Source organism: Carlito syrichta, unplaced genomic scaffold, assembly GCF_000164805.1.
Source record: "Carlito syrichta isolate Samal-C Ts95f unplaced genomic scaffold, Tarsius_syrichta-2.0.1 Scaffold120616, whole genome shotgun sequence".
Lineage (NCBI taxonomy): Eukaryota > Metazoa > Chordata > Mammalia > Primates > Tarsiidae > Carlito > Carlito syrichta.
The window spans coordinates 198,204-219,298 of NW_007064712.1; the positions used below are offsets into that span (position 1 = coordinate 198,204).

A 21,095-nucleotide genomic window follows, 5' to 3' on the forward strand; every position below is an offset into this window, starting at 1 on the left:
GTCAACCTACATTCATAGGAATCCCATTACAACAACAAAAAAGTCTCTAGGAAGTACTTAGAAAGCTCTTTTGTGAAAGAACTAGGCTATTGTTCAGAAGAAAGTGCAGCCCTAGGTAGGCATTAAGGCTGTGAGATGGTTTTACTGCACTCCAGTCTGCGTGACAGAGTGAGACTCCAACTCAAAAAAAAAAAAAAAAAGCTGCTTCTGCTTATGGGGTTCTCAGGGTATTTGTTCAAAGGAGGATTCTGCAAAGGAATAAGGTACAAAACCAATTCTGAAGACTTTCAAACAAGAAATGATGAACTTAGGCTGGGTGCAGTGGCTCATGCCTATAATCTCAGCACTTTGGGAGGCCGAGGCAGGAGGATTGCTTGAGCCCAGGAGTTCGAGGCCAGCCTGGGCAACATAGCAAGACCTCATCTCTTTAAAATAAAAAAATTAGCCAGGTATAGTACACATGCCTGTAGTCCCAGCTACTTGAGAGGCTGAGGCAGAAGGATTGCCTGAACACAGGAGGTCAAAGCTGTGGTGAGTTGCAATTGGGCCACTGCACTCCAGCTTGGGTGACAGACTGAGACCCTGACAAAAAAAATGACCAACTTGTGCAATGAAAGCATTACTATGCCTCCCCAGTGGAAGGAAGGTGGATGTGTGGTGAGGCAGGGAAGGTCAGGGAGGAATGGAAGTCTGAACAGGCCCAGGCAGCTAGCACTTTGCTCGGGGGCAGCCACGTGAGCACCGCCCCCGATACCTTCGTTTGGTTAACAGCATGAGCTCTAGCATCAGACTGCCTGGGTTCAAGTCTCAGCTCTGTACTCTCTAAAGTGGCCCCTGCACCTCAGTGTATGTAATCATATAGGTAACACTTAGCATCCAGGATATTCTAAATGCTCAATAAATCCTGGCCATTGTTATCATCCAAAAGCAACAAAATGAGCAAAGGTTTTCAGAAATAATCAATTCAACAAAGGCTTCTGAGCATCTGTTTGTGTAAAATACTGAAAAGTAGCCATTCCATTCATCCAGCTAGTGAACGTCTGCCCACTCTCCCTCCACACCCCTGCCAGGCCCTCACCTGCAGGTCTCGGTTATGGTTTTCGCACAGGAGCTGCAGGAAGCGGAGGATGGGCTGCATGATGGTGATGACAGCGCTCATCTCCAGGTCATCCTTGGACTTGTCGGCAGTGGCCTGGGCACCCTCCCCGGCCTGGTAGTGGTCGTCGGGGTCAGCCTCCCTCCTGAAAGTGGTAAAGGCTTTTCTGGTGGCAACAGATGCCTCCAGGAGCTGATCCCGAACCTCCTCTGTGATCTGTGTTGAGGGTTCTTTAGCTAGAAAGCAAGAGGAAGGCAGTCAATGCCGCGGAAGCATCAGGAGCAATGGAATTCAGAAGGCTACGTTCCTGTATTCCTTGGAGATCTTCAAGGTTGGCAAAACACTGCAGAAGTCACCATTTTCTCTCAGGTCTTAGGTAGGATTTAAACTGAGTCAAGCCCTGCCACTTTGCTTACAGGGCTAACATTTCATCTATATTTGCACTGTGTTTTAGAGGAAAAGCCCTATTACAGCTCTGCCAACCTCATAAATCTGAGGCTCTGGGCCTCAGCTTCCTCATCTGTAAAATGGGAGTGCATCCGTGAATTCTATCTGGAGATGGCTCCTGAGAGGCTCAACAAAATGCTAATCACAGTAGTAATTATTATTATTGTAATGACTATTGACCCCTTACCAAGTGTCAAGACGTCATAATTAAACACGTCATGTGCATTATCTTATCTAATCGATCCTCCAAATAACCCTGTGAGGTAAGTGTGGCATTATAGTTAGCAGCATAGACTCTGTAGCCAGACTACCTCCTAGCTGTGCATCCTTAACAAGTTAATTACCATCTCTGTGCCTCAGCTTCTTCCTCTCTGTTATAGGGATAATGATTTTATCTATCTTACAGAATTGATGTGGGTTCGAAATAAACTGACACATGCCAAGGACTTTGAGCAGTACCTGATTCATAGTCAGTACTTAGAAAATGGTAGCCATTCTTCTCTTCCTTCTCTTTAGCCTCCTTCTAGACCAGCTGTTCTCAAACAGGGGTGACTTTACCCCAACTCCACCCAGGGGACCACAGGCAATGTCTGGAGACTTTTTGGTTGGGGGTAGGAGTAAGCTACTGGCACCTACTGAGTAGAGGCCATGTATCTTGCTAAATGTCCTGCAATGCACAGGACAGCCCCTAAAACAAAGAAGTCTTCAAATGCCATTTGTGCTGTGGCTGAGAAACTCAGTTCTAAACTCAACACATGAGGCTCAGGGTGGCTAACTTGCTTTGGGAAACACTTGTTAACACTCATGGGTCTATCCACTCCTCAATACTACTTCTCTTACAGGAAGGTAACAGATAAACAGTTTTATAAACTTTTCAATACTTTGGAAAACAAGGGAGAATTATCTCACAAAGGACTAAAACTTAGTTTTGGGGTTTTTGGGGTTTTTTTTGAGTCATTGTCTCACTCTTGTCACTGAGATTGGAGTGCAGTGGTGCAATCATGGCTCACGTAGCCTCAACCTCCTGGGTTCAGGTGATCCTTCTCCCTCAGTTCCCTAAGTAGCTGGGTCTACAGGTGCATGCCACCACATCCAGCTATTTCTTTTTAGTTTTTTTGTAAAGACAAGGTCTTGCTATGTTGTCCAGGCTGATCTCAAACTCCTGGGCTCAAGCAATCCTCCCTGCTTGGCCTCCTAAAGTGATAGAATTATGGCATGAGCCACAATGTCCAGCCCTGAAATCCAGTTTTAAAGTGTATGTTCCCCTCAACTTTCTCCAATATTAAATAGAAATCATAGGAAAAGAATATTCATGGATTCTCCTGCCAATAAAACCCTAAGTTTGAGCAAGCAGAATGTTCTTTAATTGTTAAACAAGAAGATCCTTCTAGGCAGCAGAACTACAGCTCAGGTTACGTAGGAAAAATTATATCATAACCAGATTGGTTTTTATTCTTCTGAAAGCACCAGTCAGAATGCATCTGGAGTCTAGAAGTAATGAAAAAAAAAAAATAAGGAAAACAAAGACTTCTTTGTTGTTCACAGTCCAGCTGATGAAGACTGAAAAATATTTACCTTTTTTCCGTGATGGGGCATCTCTGTCTACCTCATCATCTTTCTTTTTATTTCCCAAGTCACTAGTGTTCACTGTCACTGTTGCCTTGATTTCTTGCTGGGCCACCTTCATTCGGTCATAAAACACCTTAAAGAATTTCTCTGACTTCTTATCTTCTGTCAACCGGCAGAAAAAAGAGTGCTGTAAAGGAAAACCCACAGATTTTTGGTATCATAATAGACCAGTTACTGGACCCCACTTATGACACCAAAACCTAATGGATTAGAGACAGCTGCAAAATCTTACAAATGATCTAAGATTAAGCCAACATTAAACACTCCACACACTATCTTTTTCTGGGTTCTAAGGCCTGAGGTTTTCAACATGGAGACTTTACAACATATTGCCATGGTTGGAGCAGTCATAAATGCTTTGGGAGGCACATGCTAACATGTGGTGGAAGACTACCACTGACTAAAAACAACTACCAACCTCATACATGTACAACATAGCTCTATTAACAGTGAAAATGGAATATATTTTTGGTGATGATTGCAGGACCAATCATTTGTTTAAGGACATCTATGCACTCCTGCCCTAGGCAGAGCCCTATGAAAAATACGCAAACACATAAGATATGCTACCTACTTCTAAGGGTTCATTAACAGGTTAGGAGGACATATCCATGACTCAATCAGATTAAAGCAGGTTAAGTAAAAAGCACTTGGGAAGCTACACAATTATATCACAGATGCTCAGAGCTGGAGAGAAAGACATTGGGCTGGAGTAATCTTCAATCTTCAAAAAAAAGGTAATTTTCAAAGCAAACCTCAAAGGACAGGTAAGAGTGGTTAGACGAAGAAGCTCAAAATTAACAGGTAGCTCGCCTCTCAGATACATATTTGTTTTTGGACCCACTGCAGGCAATAGTATACACTATTGATGTAAAAACACAATATGGTGTCTCAACTTCACTTATGAGTATTCGCTTTTCACCCCTTTGCAAATACCACACTGTTGTAAATTATTTACATAAAAATACAACACGGTCATTTTCAGAGGAATAAAACAATATATTTGCTTCTTCCAGTTGAATCTTTCTGCTAATTTCAAATCTCTCCATTTGAAAAGATGGCTTCTCTACAGAGGGTAGTCGTAGGCTTCCAAACCCAAAAAGAACTAAAATCTTACCAGCTTCTTGAAGCCCTCTAACTCTTCCAACTCTTACCCAAACACAGACTCCAGTGCCTAATTTAGCAGTCCCCTAGGGGGTCACCATGTTTCCATCTGACAACATGCAACTTCAGTCACCCTGACCCTTCCAGCCATTGGTCCACATGCTCCAGTGACAAATATATGTTTCTTCTGCCCATAATGCACTTCTTGGTCCTGTCCTTTTTTCTCCCTCCCACTGTACTTCTGGTGGTTTCTTACATACAGCTCAGAATCCATCCTTCTTACTTGTGCTCCCTGGTTCTATCTTTTGCCCTCTAGCTACTCCCAAAGGCCAGTTCACAAGTCACCACCTCCCCTATGCTTGGCCTTATCATTCTGTGAGTCACGGAGTCCTCCAGGACTCCCATTCTGGAACCAAGCTTAGTCTTCAGTGTCCTCCATCTGCCTTTGTCTTTTTTCCTTTAGGCTTCCTGATACCTGTCCCCCACAACCCATCCACTATGTGTTTGTGCACCTGTCAGAAGGTGGGTACTGTGTCAGTTACAGAAGAAACAATTGCAGGCAAAAAGGGGCCTGGATCCTCCTCCCATGAAACTGGCAGCCTGTAGAAGAAACCACACATTAGAGTAATTCCATGAACACTCTAATGACTATTTACTAAAATAGCCTTTATTCCTATGAAAGTGACCCAAGAGGCTGATGATAAATAGTACTGTGGCGGACACTTAATGCCATGGCACTGTTCTTGTGTTCCTGGCTCTTCCCAATACTAGGGCCCCTCATCTTTTGGTATCATCACTAAAGCCACCTCCTCAGTGAAGATGACCCTAAAGCAGCTCCCAGTCCTATGGCTTATTCTCACATGCCCTGTTTTCTTCCTTTTATAGCCATGAAACACTCCAAAATTGTGCTGTTGTACTGACTGTTCACCTGTTTACTGTCTGCCTGATGCAGAGTGCAAGCTCTGTGTGGGTAGACTCCTCACCTTTCTGGTCTCCAGTTGCCTCCAGAGCACCTAGAGGATGCCCAGCAAATAGAAGGCAGTCCATAATTATTTGATGAAAGAATAAACATAACCCAACACTTCATGGCCCCTCTTAACTGGATGCCTGCCCCATCAGATTCTTTTTATATTCAGAGGACATGACAAAAACAAACCCCCAAATAAGTGAATCCTAGAAAATCACTCAAACACAAGAAGCCAACTTCCAGTTGTCCACTCCTTGGAGATCTCGTGTACCCACAGACCCACACAACGAGATGTGTGGGAATAAAGACTTTTACGTACTGCTGCCTAATGACAGTGACTGACTTTCCCACTAAGATCAGCCATGCAATGTCCTCACCCACACAGGGGGTTGCACTGCCCACTAAGGCCCAGAAGGACTGCCAGAAGGACAATTCGCTTTAGTCACCATCCCAGCAGTCTTCCCATGACATGCAGGTAGCTTTAGAAGCCTTTTGGGACAATCTGGTCATTTAAGAAGCCAAAAGCACGTCGAGTAAATAAATAAAGTCTACCATCTGCCATCTGATAGCAGTGCCACGTGGCAGACACGGATAGCCTATGACAAACTGCACGGCTTGATGGCCAGCCAGTTGACCCAACAGCCACAACTGATAGGGTCAGGGCAAGGAAAGCTCTTAGGAACTGAGAGACGGCAAGGGACTGAGGACTGGACACTGTTATCTAAGTTTGTTTATTTCACATTATTTATACCAGTCCTGAGTCCCGTCAGGATTTCAAGCAGCTCTATCAACAGAACATGCTCAATAAAATAATAAAATGGACAGTAAGGTGCAGAAGACATGAGGAAGCACAGAAAACCAAAATGAGAAAAGGCCGAGTATTGGAGGATAGGGAGAGATGATTCAGGGAGTTTTCTCTTGGCTCTGCAGTCCCTGGCCATGATCAAGCTGAAGTGAGAGGCATACTCCACTACGCCTCTTAGGACCCAAAGGAGAAATACGACCAACGCCTCCATGGAAGAAAACATTTCTTAACAAAGGGTTAGCAGGGCAGGCCTTCTAGTCAGACTGTCTGGGTTTAGATCCCAGGTTTCTTACACACTAGCTCTGTGACTGTGGGCACATTGCCCAACTTCTCTGAACCTGCTGAAGGGGCTGCCACAGTGCATGCAAAATACTTAGCACAGTGCCCACTGATGGTGTTAGTTCTTTTTCCACTACCATTACATCAGTAGGCCATGAAAAACCCACAGTGAAGGTGACTCTGTGAGGAGCCAGGGCAGGATAGCAAGGTGGTGAGGGCTCTGTCTCTAGAATCAGAGGGACCCGGGTCTCAGCTCTGCCACTTACTAGCTAGTGTCATGTTAGAAAGTGACAGTGTCTCTGAAACCCAAAACTTCTCATCTGCAAAATGGGCATGATGATAGCACTTCATGGGTGGTTATGAAGGGCCAATGAGATCATCCTATTAACATAATAGTTAACATTTCCCAACTGCTTACAAGGTGCCAAGAACTCAGGGCAAAGCTTCACATGTATTATCTCACACAAAAACTCACTGAGGTAGTCACAATTATTATTCCTTCTTGTGAGATCAGGAGACAATGCATGTCAAGTATTTTAACACACCCCCAAAACATTCAAACAAATTATGAAGAATGTAATTCCACTAGATGCTCAGGTGAGGAGGATGTACAACAGAGAGGACAGGCGAGGGACTAGGCTTCAGGTCTCCAGACTGAGAAGCCAAATACTCCAAGCCAGATGTGGTAGCACACACCTGTAGTCCCAGCTACCTGGGAGGCTGAGATGGGAGGATTGCCTGAGCCCAGAAGTTCAAGGCCTGCTTGAGCAACATAGCTAGACCACCTCTGTTTCAAAAAATAAAAATAACAGAGGAAGAAGTTTAGTTTCCAGAAGGGAAGCAGTGGTATCTTTTGTGAGAGAAGTAAAAAACGATGGTCGTGTAGGTGGAAGGAAGTGCCTTAGAAGGAACTGCCAGGTGCGAGAATGGGCCTGAGAAGCAGGGGTCCTCAGAGACTTCTGGAGTGGCCTGGCTGTGATTGCTGTGGCATTCACATGTCCCTCTCTGGTTCCTGTGTGACCTAACTGAGTGAGACCAAGGCCCTCCATATAGTTCATGCACTGGTTCATTAAATCTCTTTCTATAGTGTCATGTTGGCAGGGATTGGGAGGGGAAGAGGGTATGCCCTCCTCAGGACTGTCTCTGCAGGTACTCGTGGACCTAGGACTAGAGCAGGTGGATGGGTGCACCACCTTCTGACCCTAGGCTCTTGAAGCAGCACTCCTCCATGACTTCCTCCCTCCCTGAACTGCTTCCAATCCATTGTTCCTACAGTCCACCAAGAGCAAAAAGTCACAGAGAGGTTTTACTTTTCCAAATTTTTCACTCCACCCTACCTGGTAGGTGTGAGGTAGCCCTTCAACATAAATCTGGCCAAGAACAGGCAACACCAGCTGATGGAGAGAGAAATCAAAATGGTGGTTGCCTCTGGGAGCTGTGAATGGGAAGAAAATTCCAAGGGGAACAAGAGAACTTTACAGAGTGAAAGAAATATCTTGATTAGTAGTTACACAAGTGTGGCAGACAGAATAATGGCCCCTCAAAGATGTCTATGTCCTAATCCCTGGAGTCTATGAAAATGTTACCTTACATGGTAAAGGGGAATTAAAGGTACAGATGGAATAAAGATTGCTAACAACTGGTTTTAAAGTAGGGAGATGAGCCAGGAATATCCAGGTGGGCCCAATGTAATCACAAGGGTCCTTAAAAGTAGAAGACAGAGGCAGGAGAAGCGTGTGCAGGACTGCAACGTAGGAAGGACTCATTGTGGTTACATCTGAAGATGGAGGAAGGAGCCACGAGCCATGGGATGTGGGCAGCCCCTGGAAACTGGAAAAGGCATGGAAACATTCTTCCCTAGAGCCTCCAGAAAGGAGCGCAGCCCTGCTGAAACCTTGATTTTAGTCTAGTAAGATTCATGTGGTACTTGTAAACCAATATATTTGATTAAGTCACCAAATTCGCAGTCCTTTGCTATATCAGCCACAAAAAACTGCCACAACAGGCATGACAAAAATTTGTCATATCAAATCAAATTCTATACATAAAATCTATGCCTATTATTATAAGTAAACTGGATCACAATAAAAAAGGGAGAGAGGGGGAAGGAAGTCCGCTTTGTTTCCAGAAAACCAGGGAACAATGTAAAGGGATCACTTCAGAGACCTCCCCACCAGAGGGATGATTCTGCCGCCCCCATGGCTGACCTTTCCTAACCCTCTGCTTATCTCCAGATCACACTTGATTCTAAAGCCCTTTTCAAATATGCTGTCTCATTAGAGTCTTAGGAGATCGCCAAGACAGATAACATCATTCATAAATCCGTCACAGTATAGACGAGAGAGATGGGGTTAGGAGAGGTCAGTGACTTGCGGCTGCGCCCCGGCAAACTCTCCTCCTCCCCGCCTGTGTTTTTACCCAACACAAAGAAGACCAGCCCCAATGGTCAGGCAGGAGTTGAAAGCTGGGAAAGCAAAGGAAATGAAGCTGGTCTGGGGCGGACCCCCAGCACCAGTCCCAGACATTCTGATAACAGGCCTGACCTGATGTGCTTCAAGGAAGGGGCAGGGACTGCTGTTAGTGGCCATCTCTACCATGGCTCTGGAGAGAAGGTAGGAGGGGACATGGGCATGGTTGCTTCAAAACCAAACAAAAGAGTAAGAGACACAGATCACAGAATGCTAAAGCCGTAAACATTCTAGTCCAGCAGTTTCCAAATGCTTTTCCCAGTAGGGAAACCTGTTCTTCTCCTGTCCCCGAACACCATCTTAGATAAAGACCTCATACACATATGAGAGAGAGGCAGAAGTTTGAAGTGGAGCAAGGAGGATGCTTCCTCCCTCTTGTCACTGAAACGTTTCCTTGGAACTCCCAGGCTCCACAGAACAGCATTTGAAAGCTACCAATGTTGTTCGGCCCTCCGTATTTCACAATGGAGGAAACTGAGACCCAGGGGGAGAAGGGGACTCACCAAGGCAACACAGCCCCCTTTCCTGATTGATCACTACTAGGTTGTGGTTAATTGGCATAATAGCCTGAGTCTGCATTCTCACCCTCTGATAATTGTCAGGTGGACAGTTGTCCTCCTTGGGTTGACTGAGCTGTATAGGGGCCAATGAATCAGGATCTTAGAGGAAAGGAATAATAAAACTGCCTTTTCAGATCAGTCATGAGAATAGTGAAATGCTGCTTAATTTGCCTGGCAGTCCCTTACTGCTCCCCCAGTCCCAGTTCTTGCAAAGAAATGGAGCATAGTTATGACAAGCCTGTCTGGCTTCAGGAGGCACCCGAGGATAGCAGACAGGGACAGCCACTCTGTAGACAGCAGGAGGGCAGAGTGCAGAGTGGGTAGGGCAAACACTCCTTTCTTTAGCTGTAAAAGTCTCAGTCAATTCAACAGTGTTAGGCTGGGGTGCTGGGAAGAAGAATGATGGGAGATACAGGCCTCATGACCTGGACACACGCTTGGGCAGGTAAATGAGTGGCACACATCTTCCTTCTCACAAAGAGGGCATCTTTCCAAGAATTCAGGTACTTCATGGGATAGGACAGACCTTGTACTCCAAGGATCATGGTGCTCTCTGCAATGTGAGCCAGCTTGCCTGTACCGGCCCAGGCCAGGCAGCCATTCTGACCGGAGGAGCCCCTTTGCAAGTCTTAGCTTTAGCACAGGGCAGCAGCAAGGAACAGAGATGGATCTGTCACAGGATGGAGCCTGGCAGGGATGGCCTGAGGGTGAGCAGCCCAAAGCCCCAGGATCACTGTGAGACTTTGATACTTCTCCAGAGGAAAGTAGGTGCAGTCAGAGCACCTTTTAGAAGCACTTGCTCTGGGCCTTGAGAAAATTCAGACAATGAGATTTTCCATTTGACTGCCTCGTGAGACATGACCCTGACCCCACAGCCCATGACATTCACTGTGGCTGCTCACTTATCTGCTGTAAAATGATTTAAGGTCTCAGGCTAGGGCCAAGAATCTAAAAAATGTGGTTCCTGAACAGTGAGCCAAGGCTTGAGTTTCCAAGAGCTGATAGAAATTCTTCCCTGGAGTCTTTGATTTTTCTTTCTTCACACCAGCTCTGAGAGTCTTGGGGACTTGAGGGGATGGTCCCAATCAGACCTGTTCCTGCCTCTGTTTGGATGGATACTCCACAGGCAACAGAGCACATCAGTGGCTACCAAGTTGTGGGGTTTACCTTGGCCCTCTACTACAGCTGGGACTGAGAACGCACTACTCCCTGGGGATTCTCTCTCTCTCTGCAAATTATGTTATTGTGAATGGCAAGGGAACATTTCCAATTTTCCATGCACTGCCTAAGACTTTATAAGCATTATCTCATTTAATCTTCATAACTACCCCATGAAGTAGGTGCCATTATCAACTCCACTTTACAGATGAGGATATCGAGGCCCCGAAGAAGCTAAGTAACTTGAGGAGTTACCCATCTAGTGAGTGCCTTGGCACTCAAACCCCACTTACATGATGCCTCAGCCCTGCTGTCAACCACCTGAGCAAGAATCTGTCCTTCTCTGAAGGCCTTTTGGCATTTTATATTCCACCCCCTAAACCCAAGGAATAAACACAGACTCCTCTCACAGTAAAGAATAGCTGTGCACATGGGAATGCTTCAATTTTCCCATGACGTTTAATACATTTGTTAATATGGGCTCCCAAACAACCCCCTACTGCTAGTTGAAGGTTTTCCAGGGCTGGGAGTTATAAATTATTAACAAAATCATTATCATACAATGACTGCTGTAGGTCTTGAGTCCTTTTCTTAGAAACCAATGATAACAATCAAAACTCAACGATCAGGAAGCATGAACTAGGTTATAAAACACACCTGGTTAGGCAGACCAAGCCTGGAGAACTGGAAGTCAGGAAACCTAAATTTTAGCCTTGACTTTCATTAACCAACCACGTGATCATGGGCAATTTACTTAACCTCATTTGAGCCCTGGATTCTTTACTGAAAAATGAGGGTCTTACCACTTTCCCTGTCTGCATCACATGGAAGCTGGGGGATCAGTAAGGTTGCAGTCATGAAACATTAAGTGGGAAAAACACTTTGATTACTACTGAGCATTTTTCAAACGCAAGGTGCTACTGATATCTAACAATATCCCTTACAAAGGAAAGGTATCAGAATATAAGATAGGTGGATCCATGAAAGAGCTGAATGTTATGTAATGACCAAAGTCTAGTGTCCAAATTACATCCAATGATAAACAATTCCAGCTGGTTCTCATAGGTCAAGATGGCCTCTAAATTGACAGCAAAAACAATGATTGGCAATCTCCAAGAGCTGTCACAATGTAGGAAGTTAAGAAGAAAAAAAAAAGGGCCTAGCTGGAATTTTGCTAGCTCTAGAAGCTGTTCAGATTTCTGTACACAGAGATAAACATTTTTACTTCCACTTCTCAAAGTTTTATATACCCAAAGGCAGAATACAGGCTTGAGTCAGACCTTCCTCTTAGACAGTCCCAAGTCTTTCCACATGAACCATCCTGCAATATTTTAAACCAATTTTGATTTCAGGAGAAGTTCAGTGTATGAAAAGGATCTAATAATTAATAAAATGAACATTCAGAATTGAACACTTTGTTTGCATAAATGATCACTCACCCTAAGAAGAAACTTTTGTGCAAGGTCTGATGGGTTTCACCCAGTCAACATATGTAGCTCTCTAACCCTAGCCTTTCTGAGGATGTTTCCAGCTCTGACGAGTTCAGAAATAATGCAAACTGCAAAGTGGAAAGTAAGTGATGAAGTGAAGCAAGTCTGCATTGGAAAAGTATCAACATTTCAACTCCATTTTTCTGAAACGAGGTCCTCCCTCATCTACCCTATAGAGCCATCTCTTAATGATGCAGAGATAGACATCCTGTTTCAAATACTCTGCCAGGCAAGGATTGGGCAGAAGTCTTGGTCTGGCCCATGGCTTACTCCTGATGTTTGAGAGAAGGGGGTGAAAGACAAGACTCTCATTCTCATCAATCTGGTCACTGGGCTCACGGAAGGGCCTGAACTCCAGGGTCAAGGTCAAAACAGTGGATCTTCATGAAGTTTTCCAAGGTGAATTAATTTAATCTTTAGCAAGCAGCAAAGTCCAATCTTTTCTATAAGAAACACTTCTCCTGAGACGGAAAGCTTAACACCTCTCCTTTCCTGTCTCCCAGTGCCCACGAGAACCAGTACTTGCTGGGAAAGCTCTGCCCTATCTGGTGAGCAGTATGATCCCCTCACCCTGAGTAGATCAGAACACTAACAGTTTCACACATATTCATCAACAACATCTCAACCAACAAATTGTGCTTAATTAAAAAAAAAAAAGGTAAAAGGTGCTATCTCCCAAAGTCCCTGATTGTGTAGGTAGGCTGTCAGCGATCACCATCTCCAGCAATATTTAACAATAAAATAAAAAATCAAGCAGACTTTAGAGAGGCAGGTCAGTCATCACTCTGTGAAGGACCCTGTGAATCTGACCCAGAAAAAAGACATTAAGGAGATTCCAGATTTTCTCTGGGTTCAATGATCAAGCCTTCTTATGGTGCCAAAAGCCAGCACTGGCAAACTGCCTATCTCTTCCCGCCAAAATCATGAAGAGAAAAAAAGCCTTCAGAGAAAAATAAAGATGACCAGAGGAATGTACAATAGATGATACCCATAAAAACAAAAACAAAATAAAATAGATGCAGTCTCAGAATTTGCTTGAAGTGGAAGGGGAATGTGGCAAGGAGTTCCTTGGTAATCTTCCATAAGCACAAGGAGGAGTTGCAGTGGTGCTACAAGTCAATATTAGGCTTATTTTTGAAAGGCACTATAAAGCAAAGAAGAATCTGGTTAGATCTCAGGAAGGACTTTTGTTCAAGGATTCGGGGAAGCTTTAGAATCTCAGTTCAAGGATATCTACTCAACTAGAGAAGAAGAAATGAACACTCTGAATTGCATGTCTGGGCTGCGAGAGATGCATGCCAGCTTCAGGGTGCCCTCCAGGGCTGACTCTATGACAGGTAGCTTCTGGTAGTTTGGGTGAAACTCCCAGGTCCTATTTCAGCTTGCCCACAGAATTGCTGTGGAATCTGTGGCCAGGAGGACACAGAAGCCTTCTCATCAGGCCTCCAGCCTGTCTCACAAGACCTGAAAAGAAAGATGTAAGGGAAAATCCCATCAGCACAGGAGGGTGCAGAGGCGCCAAGTCTTTCTCCTGGGAGGAAGTCTTGTGCTGAGGACCTGGCAGTGATTCAGTGCTGTTCCTTCTCACTCTCCTGGGAGGCAATCGATGTCGGGGAGAAAGAGGACTGAGGCAGGAGTTGCAGGGTCAGAGGAGCTGATCTCTGCGACAAGTTCCTCAGGTTGTATTTTTATTCTGTGTAAATGAGGGACAATGAATCAACACTGACTGATGTTTCCTGTCCTCAACACTCTAAGGTTCCCAGGAAATTCAACTTGAGATTTATACCAATGCCAAGAATAACCCCTGGCCCACCCATTTCTATGTTTGTGCAAGAGTCACAAGGCTCAGAGAAAGAGCTCTATATCCTGCATCCTTAGCAAGGTAGAAAGGTATGAGCAGGCAGGCTTGACAGGTAATTTATGAACTTCCAGCCTCAAGTTTCCTCACCTGCAATAGGAAGGAGGAGGAGAAGAACCACCTGAGGTGCCTACCAGAAGGAGTAAAGGGCGGGACAGTCTGAGAGCTCACGCGGCACCTGGAACCTGGCAGGGATCCTGTGCCAGCTCTGTTCCCTTCCGTGCACTCCACACACAAGTTCATTCAACCATAAAGTGTGAAGAAAAGAAATAGACCTTGGCCTGCCAGGGGCAAGGACACTGGTTCACAGATAGCAAACCACCTCCCTGGGGAGGACCCACAGTCAGCCCCAGTCCTGCTCAGCTCAGCTCACTCTCAGGCACAGCCTGAGTCCGGCCCCTGACAGATGTGCTCTGGGACTTTCATGCCTCCCCACCCTGTGGGCCCATTTCACTGTGTGCTGGCCCACTGGGCATCTTCCATGTGGCCAAAGAGAGCATCCCTCGCAGCCTACAGTGAGATGTACAGATGACCAAGTGGATGGAGGAGGGCAGGGTGAAATTACACAGTGCTCATCTGGGTGAATGCTGCTTTGTGTATTAGGGTTTTGGCAGCAGCAGCACACATCTAAGCAGGTAATGGGTCCGAGCCAACTTGGTGCTCTTTAGAAGCACTGACTAAGGTTTGGCAGGTACTGTGAAGATCACCTCATCCAGCCCCCACCGGATAACAAGTGTGTCACTTTGGTGAAGCAGGCACTGGCGGTTGCCCTGTCAGCCCCCACTGCTATCTCCCACCATGTTAGCCTCCTTCATTCAGGTCCTCCAACATACCAAGCCCACACCAATCCCATCTTCTGGAATACTCTTGCCCTCTGCTACTCTTTACACAACTGCTTCTCTACTCATGTTGGGTCTCAGCTTGAATGGCATCTCCCTAGAGAAGTCTGCCCTGACCACCCGAAGTGGACCCTGTTTGCTTCCCATCACACTTCTCCCAGGTGTTACTCAGCTGATTGTGAACTAGCATCTTAGCCATCTCTCTCACTAGACTGTAAGCTCCCAGAGGGCAGGGCCCATGTTGATCTCATCCCTGACTGTATCATGGTTGGCTTGTGCAGCACCTGGCACCCAGGAAGTGCTCAATAAATATTTACTATATTAAGCCCAGAATGGTGGCACCCGCCAGTAGTTCCAGTTACTTCAGAGACTGAGGTGGGAAGATTGCTTGAGTCCAGGAGTTCAAGGCCAATCTGGGCAACATAGCAAGACCCTGTCTCTTAAACATTTTTTTAAAACTATATTAATGAATGAACAATAATCCTGGAGGAGGTGCAATTTCTAAACCACTTAAATCAAGTCAAACTTTGCATCAATGACAAAGTTTAACTCAACGACCAGAAGATCCTTGCGTGTGAAACCTCAAAGTCCTGTTAAATGGGAAGATGCAGCCCAAGGTGGCTGACATGGTATTGTCACCGTTCAAAGGCTTATCAGGTTTTTGCCCTTAACTCTTTGATGCATTCAGGCTGGTTGGTGAGCCTTAATCCACCTAGTTAACTGTTAACTACTCTGGCCCCAGTGACACATCATCTCACATTATTAACTATGACGCAGGAAGTGAAGAACAATCATTTGAGGCCCTTCCATCCCAGAACCTGGCTCCCTCCCCAGACTTGATAGCTACAAGCTCTGGGTTGAACAGTTTGTGGGCTTGTGTCGCAAGGAGGCTAATAAAAACACATTTCTCGAACACCGTCTGGTGAGAGCAACTGAAACACATTCTCCTCGAAGAACAATATGATATATATTTTTTAAGTCCTGAATTCAAAGGGAAACAAGAGGCATGAAGACCTCAGATGGTTTACAGGACTATACCTTTCAGTGTCTGAGCCATCTTGATGAAAAGTTTAAAACCCAGGCATGGGAAACTGATAGGAACTTCAAGAGAGCCTCTGACACTTTCAAAAAGGAACTTAGAGGTCCTCAGGAAATGTAAGTGGGCAGAGATTTTGCTGTGAAAAGGAGGGTCAAGATGGAAGAACTAGAACTGGCTGTGAATATCGAGTCAATCCTCAGAAGAGGGGGCTCCAAGTTTGTGGGTGAGGTGTCTTTCCAGTCCCCACATCAGGAATTTAGCTGCTGGCACCTTCTAATGAGAAAACAGTCTCAACCATGAAGTGGACTCTACTGGAAGATTTCCAAAGGGAAAGTCCCTCCAGTTACTCAGAGGAAAAAAAAATTACCTACTTGGTCTGGAATCCGGGGATATTTTATGCAGATGTCTCTAACAGAAGTTAATAAGGGGAAGTCAGCCTGCCTTTGATTATTCAAACAGGCTACTGCTCTTAAGGATTGCACAACTGTTGGGCAAGGCAGGGGTGGGTTTGGCTTTTAAAAGATTTTTTCAGCCTGTCCTCATGGAACTACTTATTCTTTTCTAAGAACTTTTCATTCTAACCTCCCTCCTCACATCTTCCAAGTGCCTGTGCTGTGGTGGGATTGTGATGGACAAAAGAGCCATCCCAGATGTCACTGTGGCCACTATTGGGCCAGCCAGGGCACAGGTGACCACTCCTGGTGCAGCCACAGGGTTCTCAGAACTGCATAATCAGCTTCCTCGCTGAGAAGTCGATGGGACACTCACTTAAATTTTTTTTTTTTTGATACAGGCTAAGTAATTTTAACCTGCAACCTTCAGGTAATAGGAGTTACCCAAGCTCCAGGAATTATCACTGTGTGGCAAAACCCATCCTCCTGTTTCCATGTGGTTCTATTTCATAATGTGCCAGAGGAGATAGGAGACAACATCCCTTCACCCAGGGCAAGAGTACAGGAGCACAAAGAAGGATGTCTTGGAAATACACACAGCCTGTCTCCTCCAGGCCATGCTGACTGCCCAGCTAGCAACAGAATCCACTTGGTTTCAGAGCAACCCAAATTTGGAGCTTGGGAGAAAAAGCCTCTATCAGGAAGACTTCTAGGATAGGTCCCGCTAATAGAGGGGCAGGTAATAAAAAATCATGGGAAAAGAAACAGGGGAGGGTGGGAAAAGTACCCTTTAGAAAAAATCCTTCCGACGTCCTGGAGCTACACAGTGGGGGAGCTGAGCTCTTAGGAAGGAGAGGGAAAATATTCTGCTTCCGGAGACAGCTCCAAAATCATGAGTAGGTGTGAGAAACAAGGAAGCTTAGAGACTTAAAAAAAAGAAAGAAAGAAAGAAAAGAAAAGAAAAGAAAAGAAGGGGGAAAAGGAAGGAGTCAGGCAAGGAGGGAGTGAGATCTTTGAGAGACAGGGGAATTAAAAAACACCATAGCAACAACTCAGTCCACCTACCCTGGCCGCCCACCCACAGCCAGATTCTTTACTGACGCATTTGAGAACAAGCTGGTTCCTACCAGCTCAGGAAGGTGAGCAAACCCAGAGAGCTCATTAAATCCCTTCTCAGCGACTCTTGTCTGCCTGCAGATAGTGAGCAAGGAAGATATAAATAGAAGTTATATAACATCTCTTTGTTGATTCCTGTGCTTACCAAAAAAATGCAGCATGACCTTGTTTTTCTTTAGAGTTTGCCTCGGCCTGCTGGTTGAGGACTTTAATCCAGATAGGAATCATCTTAAAGTTTAAACAGCAGGATATAGATTTCCAAGTTAAGGGTACTCAGAATGGTTGTCCAAGTTAGGAACCCTCCTTAGAGTCAAGTCCTCCTTGGCATTAAAAAAAAAATCCACTAGCTACAAAAACTAAAATAAAGTAAGGAATCTTGTAGCTTCCTCTCAGAACATTTCCTGATGAGAATTAAAGAGTAAATTTAATACCCAAGAGCAAAGAATCATTAAAATGGCATCTTGGGTTTTTGAAAGGAGGCTACAGCACCACATATATATTTAAAGCTAACTGGTGGTTTCTAAATACTCTCCAGGCATAATCAGTTATCTTTTTCTTCCTTAACAGGAATGACAGTAAGAGTCCAGTGGACAGAAAAGGCCTCCTCAAAGATGCTGCTAGCAATAAGCACTATCCAGGAAAACATAAATCAGGTGTCCTGAAATCCAGTCTAGCCTAGCCAAATCCTCCAGTGCCCCTCCATGCTTGTGACCAGAATCTCACTTCAGTATCTCTGTCAGGAGGTAGTTTAAAAGAAGTGTGTGTGTATAGGATATGCTGCTGGCTCCCTGATTTTGATTTATTGTTTAAGCTGTTGATGCCACAAAACTTTTGAAAACTGTGCCATGGGAACTTTTCCTCAGCAAGCATTCTTCAAGCAATGTTACAGGTGTTCATGAGTTCAGTGGTCTTAGTACTTTTTTTCAGGTCTTAGAATGTGTGGTTTGAACTGAAAGGACTTTCAAACCTATGAGGGGAGACCCCAAAAAAACTGGAATTATTTTTTGGAGGGTGGACCCCTTGTAGTACAGGCTTCTTCCACTAGGTAAGTGTTCTAGGAACCCACTGGCATAAGTGTACCCCCGCTAGTGTTATGAGAGGCTGTATTTGGCTTCAGTGAAAAAAAAATTTTTTTTGAGATTCTTTCAGTCCATTTGGCCATTTCATGATATATGAGTGTACCTGTCCACAATGTGCTGAGTGTTCAGCAGTTTTTAACCAAAAATGGCATGGCCCGCCCTTCCTATTTACCCAGTCTCACCCCATGTGACTTCTTTTTTGTTTCCCCAGATAAAAGGAGTCCTCAAAGGGAAATGTTTGTAGATGTGGAAGAGTTGAAACAAAAACAGCAGAAGCTCTAAAAGGTATAAAACTTGACGAGTTCAAAACTGTTTTAAGCAGTGGAAAAAGCATCTCAGTAGGTGTATTGCATCAAATGGAGAGGACTTTGAAGGTGACTGAATTTAAACATGCAAGAATTAATACACAACTTATAATAAATAAATTCCATTTTGGGGGGGATCCCCCATGTATAATGCAAAAATTTCCAACGCAAATATCTTGAAGGGTCAGACACTTAGGTGTTAGTTAAACGAGGCAGGAGGTAAGGGGGACATGATGACCTGAGCGTATACAGAGGCCCCACTTAAACATTCAAAAAATTCTACAGACAGTGTTTTTGATGCATCATCTCTCAGTAAAACAAAATACCCCATCAGGCTATAATCAGTACAGAGGTGCTGTGGCTGTCATTTCTACTGTGGGATTTCCTTTTTCATTAGAACTAGTAGGTGGCCAAAAACACAATAATGCACAAATTCAGGCAAATAATTGAGTATCAAATATGAGTAATTAAAAAGATGCCCATGTAATATGAGGCTTTTGCCATTACAGTATTTAAAGTGGCTAGATGACTCATAAAATGACCAGAATGAGAGTTTGTTGTTGTTTTGTTTCTACTTTAAGAAGACAAAGAATTGTAATTAGTCTTCAAGGTTACCTAATACCAACCCTTGTCTAACATTTGAGGGATCAGATTGAGAGTTTAAAAGAGCTGCTGCAGAGACAGAACAAAAGTCCACCTCCCCTGGCCAGTACCTGGTCCCAGGTCATGTCACTGAAGCTCATCTGGTAAGCCCATCTGGTAACCAAGCCCCACCAGCTTTCCTTGTCTCTTCTCTTCTTCTAAATCCCTGTAGAGGAAAACAACTTCTGCCTTCTATGGTATGAACAATGAGGATCTGGTAGGAACCAACACATCTTCATGTCCCAGTGCAGCGATGTTGCCAGGTAACAAATGTAGAAATATACGCCGAAAATTGTATGTGACAATATACAACCTCCGCTCTGCAGCTGATAACCGAGGGAGTGTTAAAACACCGTGTTCTCTTAACACTTGGGCTTTTGGTGTGAAAATAAAATTAAACGGGATACTTCCTCTTGTAAATATAAAACAGGCATACAACTCACACATGTATCCACTAATGGGAAATAGTAGAGAGGTTTGCAAGAGCTATCTGTAGTGCATCCTAGCTCTCACCCTCCCTCAAGGTGAATTCCACAAAACCCAAAGAAACAGAATGACTGAGCAAGACCCTTTCTTATGTCAGGGACAAGTTCCCCTCTGATTACTGTGAGAAAGCTACTCACAGGTAGGATATCAGGGGAAATTAAGAAAAAGCTCATACACTATTATTATAAAACTGAATATGCTTCCATTGTGTAGGTTCATAAGTCTGTCTTTAAAACCTCACTGGATATCCAAGCAGTGATGACGCACTTCTCAGATCAAATAACCAATGCAGTCTATTCCCACCCTGACAATACCAACATAGACACTGCTCTCCAGTATGCAAAGCACCAATGTGGATACGTAGCACTGGATAGCTCCTTCATATTGGAGCAGGCAGTCTAGAATGGTGGAAAGGTGAGAGATTTCTGAAGGCCTTGTGCTCAAATCCCAGCTCTGGGTGCCATCTGGATGACTTTGGGTAAGACACATGGATCTTTTGAGACTCAGTTTCCTTATCTGTAACTGTGGCTATCCCATGTAGTCCAGATAAAGTACCTAATGGCACCATGCACAGTGGTGGGCACTTTATAAAGGCAAAAAGTCCTTTTTTGCCTTCCTCTTCCTTCCCCAAACCATGAGTACTCTTCAACCAGCAAAGACATGGATGTGGGGATAATCTGGTGCATTTAGTTTCTTTGAGCAAAGCAGGCAAAAGCTGAGATCTAATAAGCCTCCCATTATGCCAAAGCACATATGCATCTTTAGATGCAAATAAAAAACAACACTAATACGTTAACAATATAATGTAAAATTTCACAAGAACCCTAATTTACATGAGCTGTCCTCAATCTCCACAGTGAGGAAGTTATGTAGTACTGTCTTCATGTATTTTCCTAGACCTGGGAACCTGGAACTTGCTGGAAGTGAAGCTGCATGTAGGGAATATATAATTTTTTTTTGGTGAACAAGATGATTGGTCTGAAAGGAAAAGTCTTTCACAGTTTCCTTCTCTGGCATTCATGAGCTGAGTTTATAAACAAAGTAAAATATACTTGAGCTGTCTTCTGATACATCAGGAAGGCAGTGCACTATCCACAAAGAGTCCACCACCAAAGTCCACCACCAAAGAGAGGAGACACAAATCCCAATGTGTCCAACGAGCAGAACCAAGGTTCTTGAAGGGGCCATGTCTGCACCTGGAAAATTGGTTGGCGGCATCTCATATTATGTAGAGAGGCTAAGTACTCAGGCTCTGGCAGGAAACCAACCCTGACACAACTACCAGCTAGCTCTGTGGCTCTGAGCAAGTAACCTGACCTCTCAGATCCTCTATTTC

The 21,095-nt window shown here is 44.5% G+C and overlaps 1 protein-coding gene across 1 annotated transcript in view; it reads right to left on the bottom strand.

Moving 5' to 3' along the window:
• Positions 1-19,486, bottom strand: part of LOC103249516 (inositol 1,4,5-trisphosphate receptor type 1) — a 92,948-nt gene extending 73,462 nt beyond the window's left edge. The window contains exons 1-3 of the mRNA XM_008048146.1: positions 19,345-19,486; positions 3,119-3,299; positions 1,079-1,332 (exon numbers count right to left, since the gene is read on the bottom strand). Of these exons, the coding sequence (XP_008046337.1) occupies positions 1,079-1,332; positions 3,119-3,299; positions 19,345-19,374 (465 nt within the window). The 5' untranslated portion in view covers positions 19,375-19,486. The remainder of the gene's footprint in view (positions 1-1,078; positions 1,333-3,118; positions 3,300-19,344) is intronic.
• Positions 19,487-21,095: the final 1,609 nt, after the last annotated feature.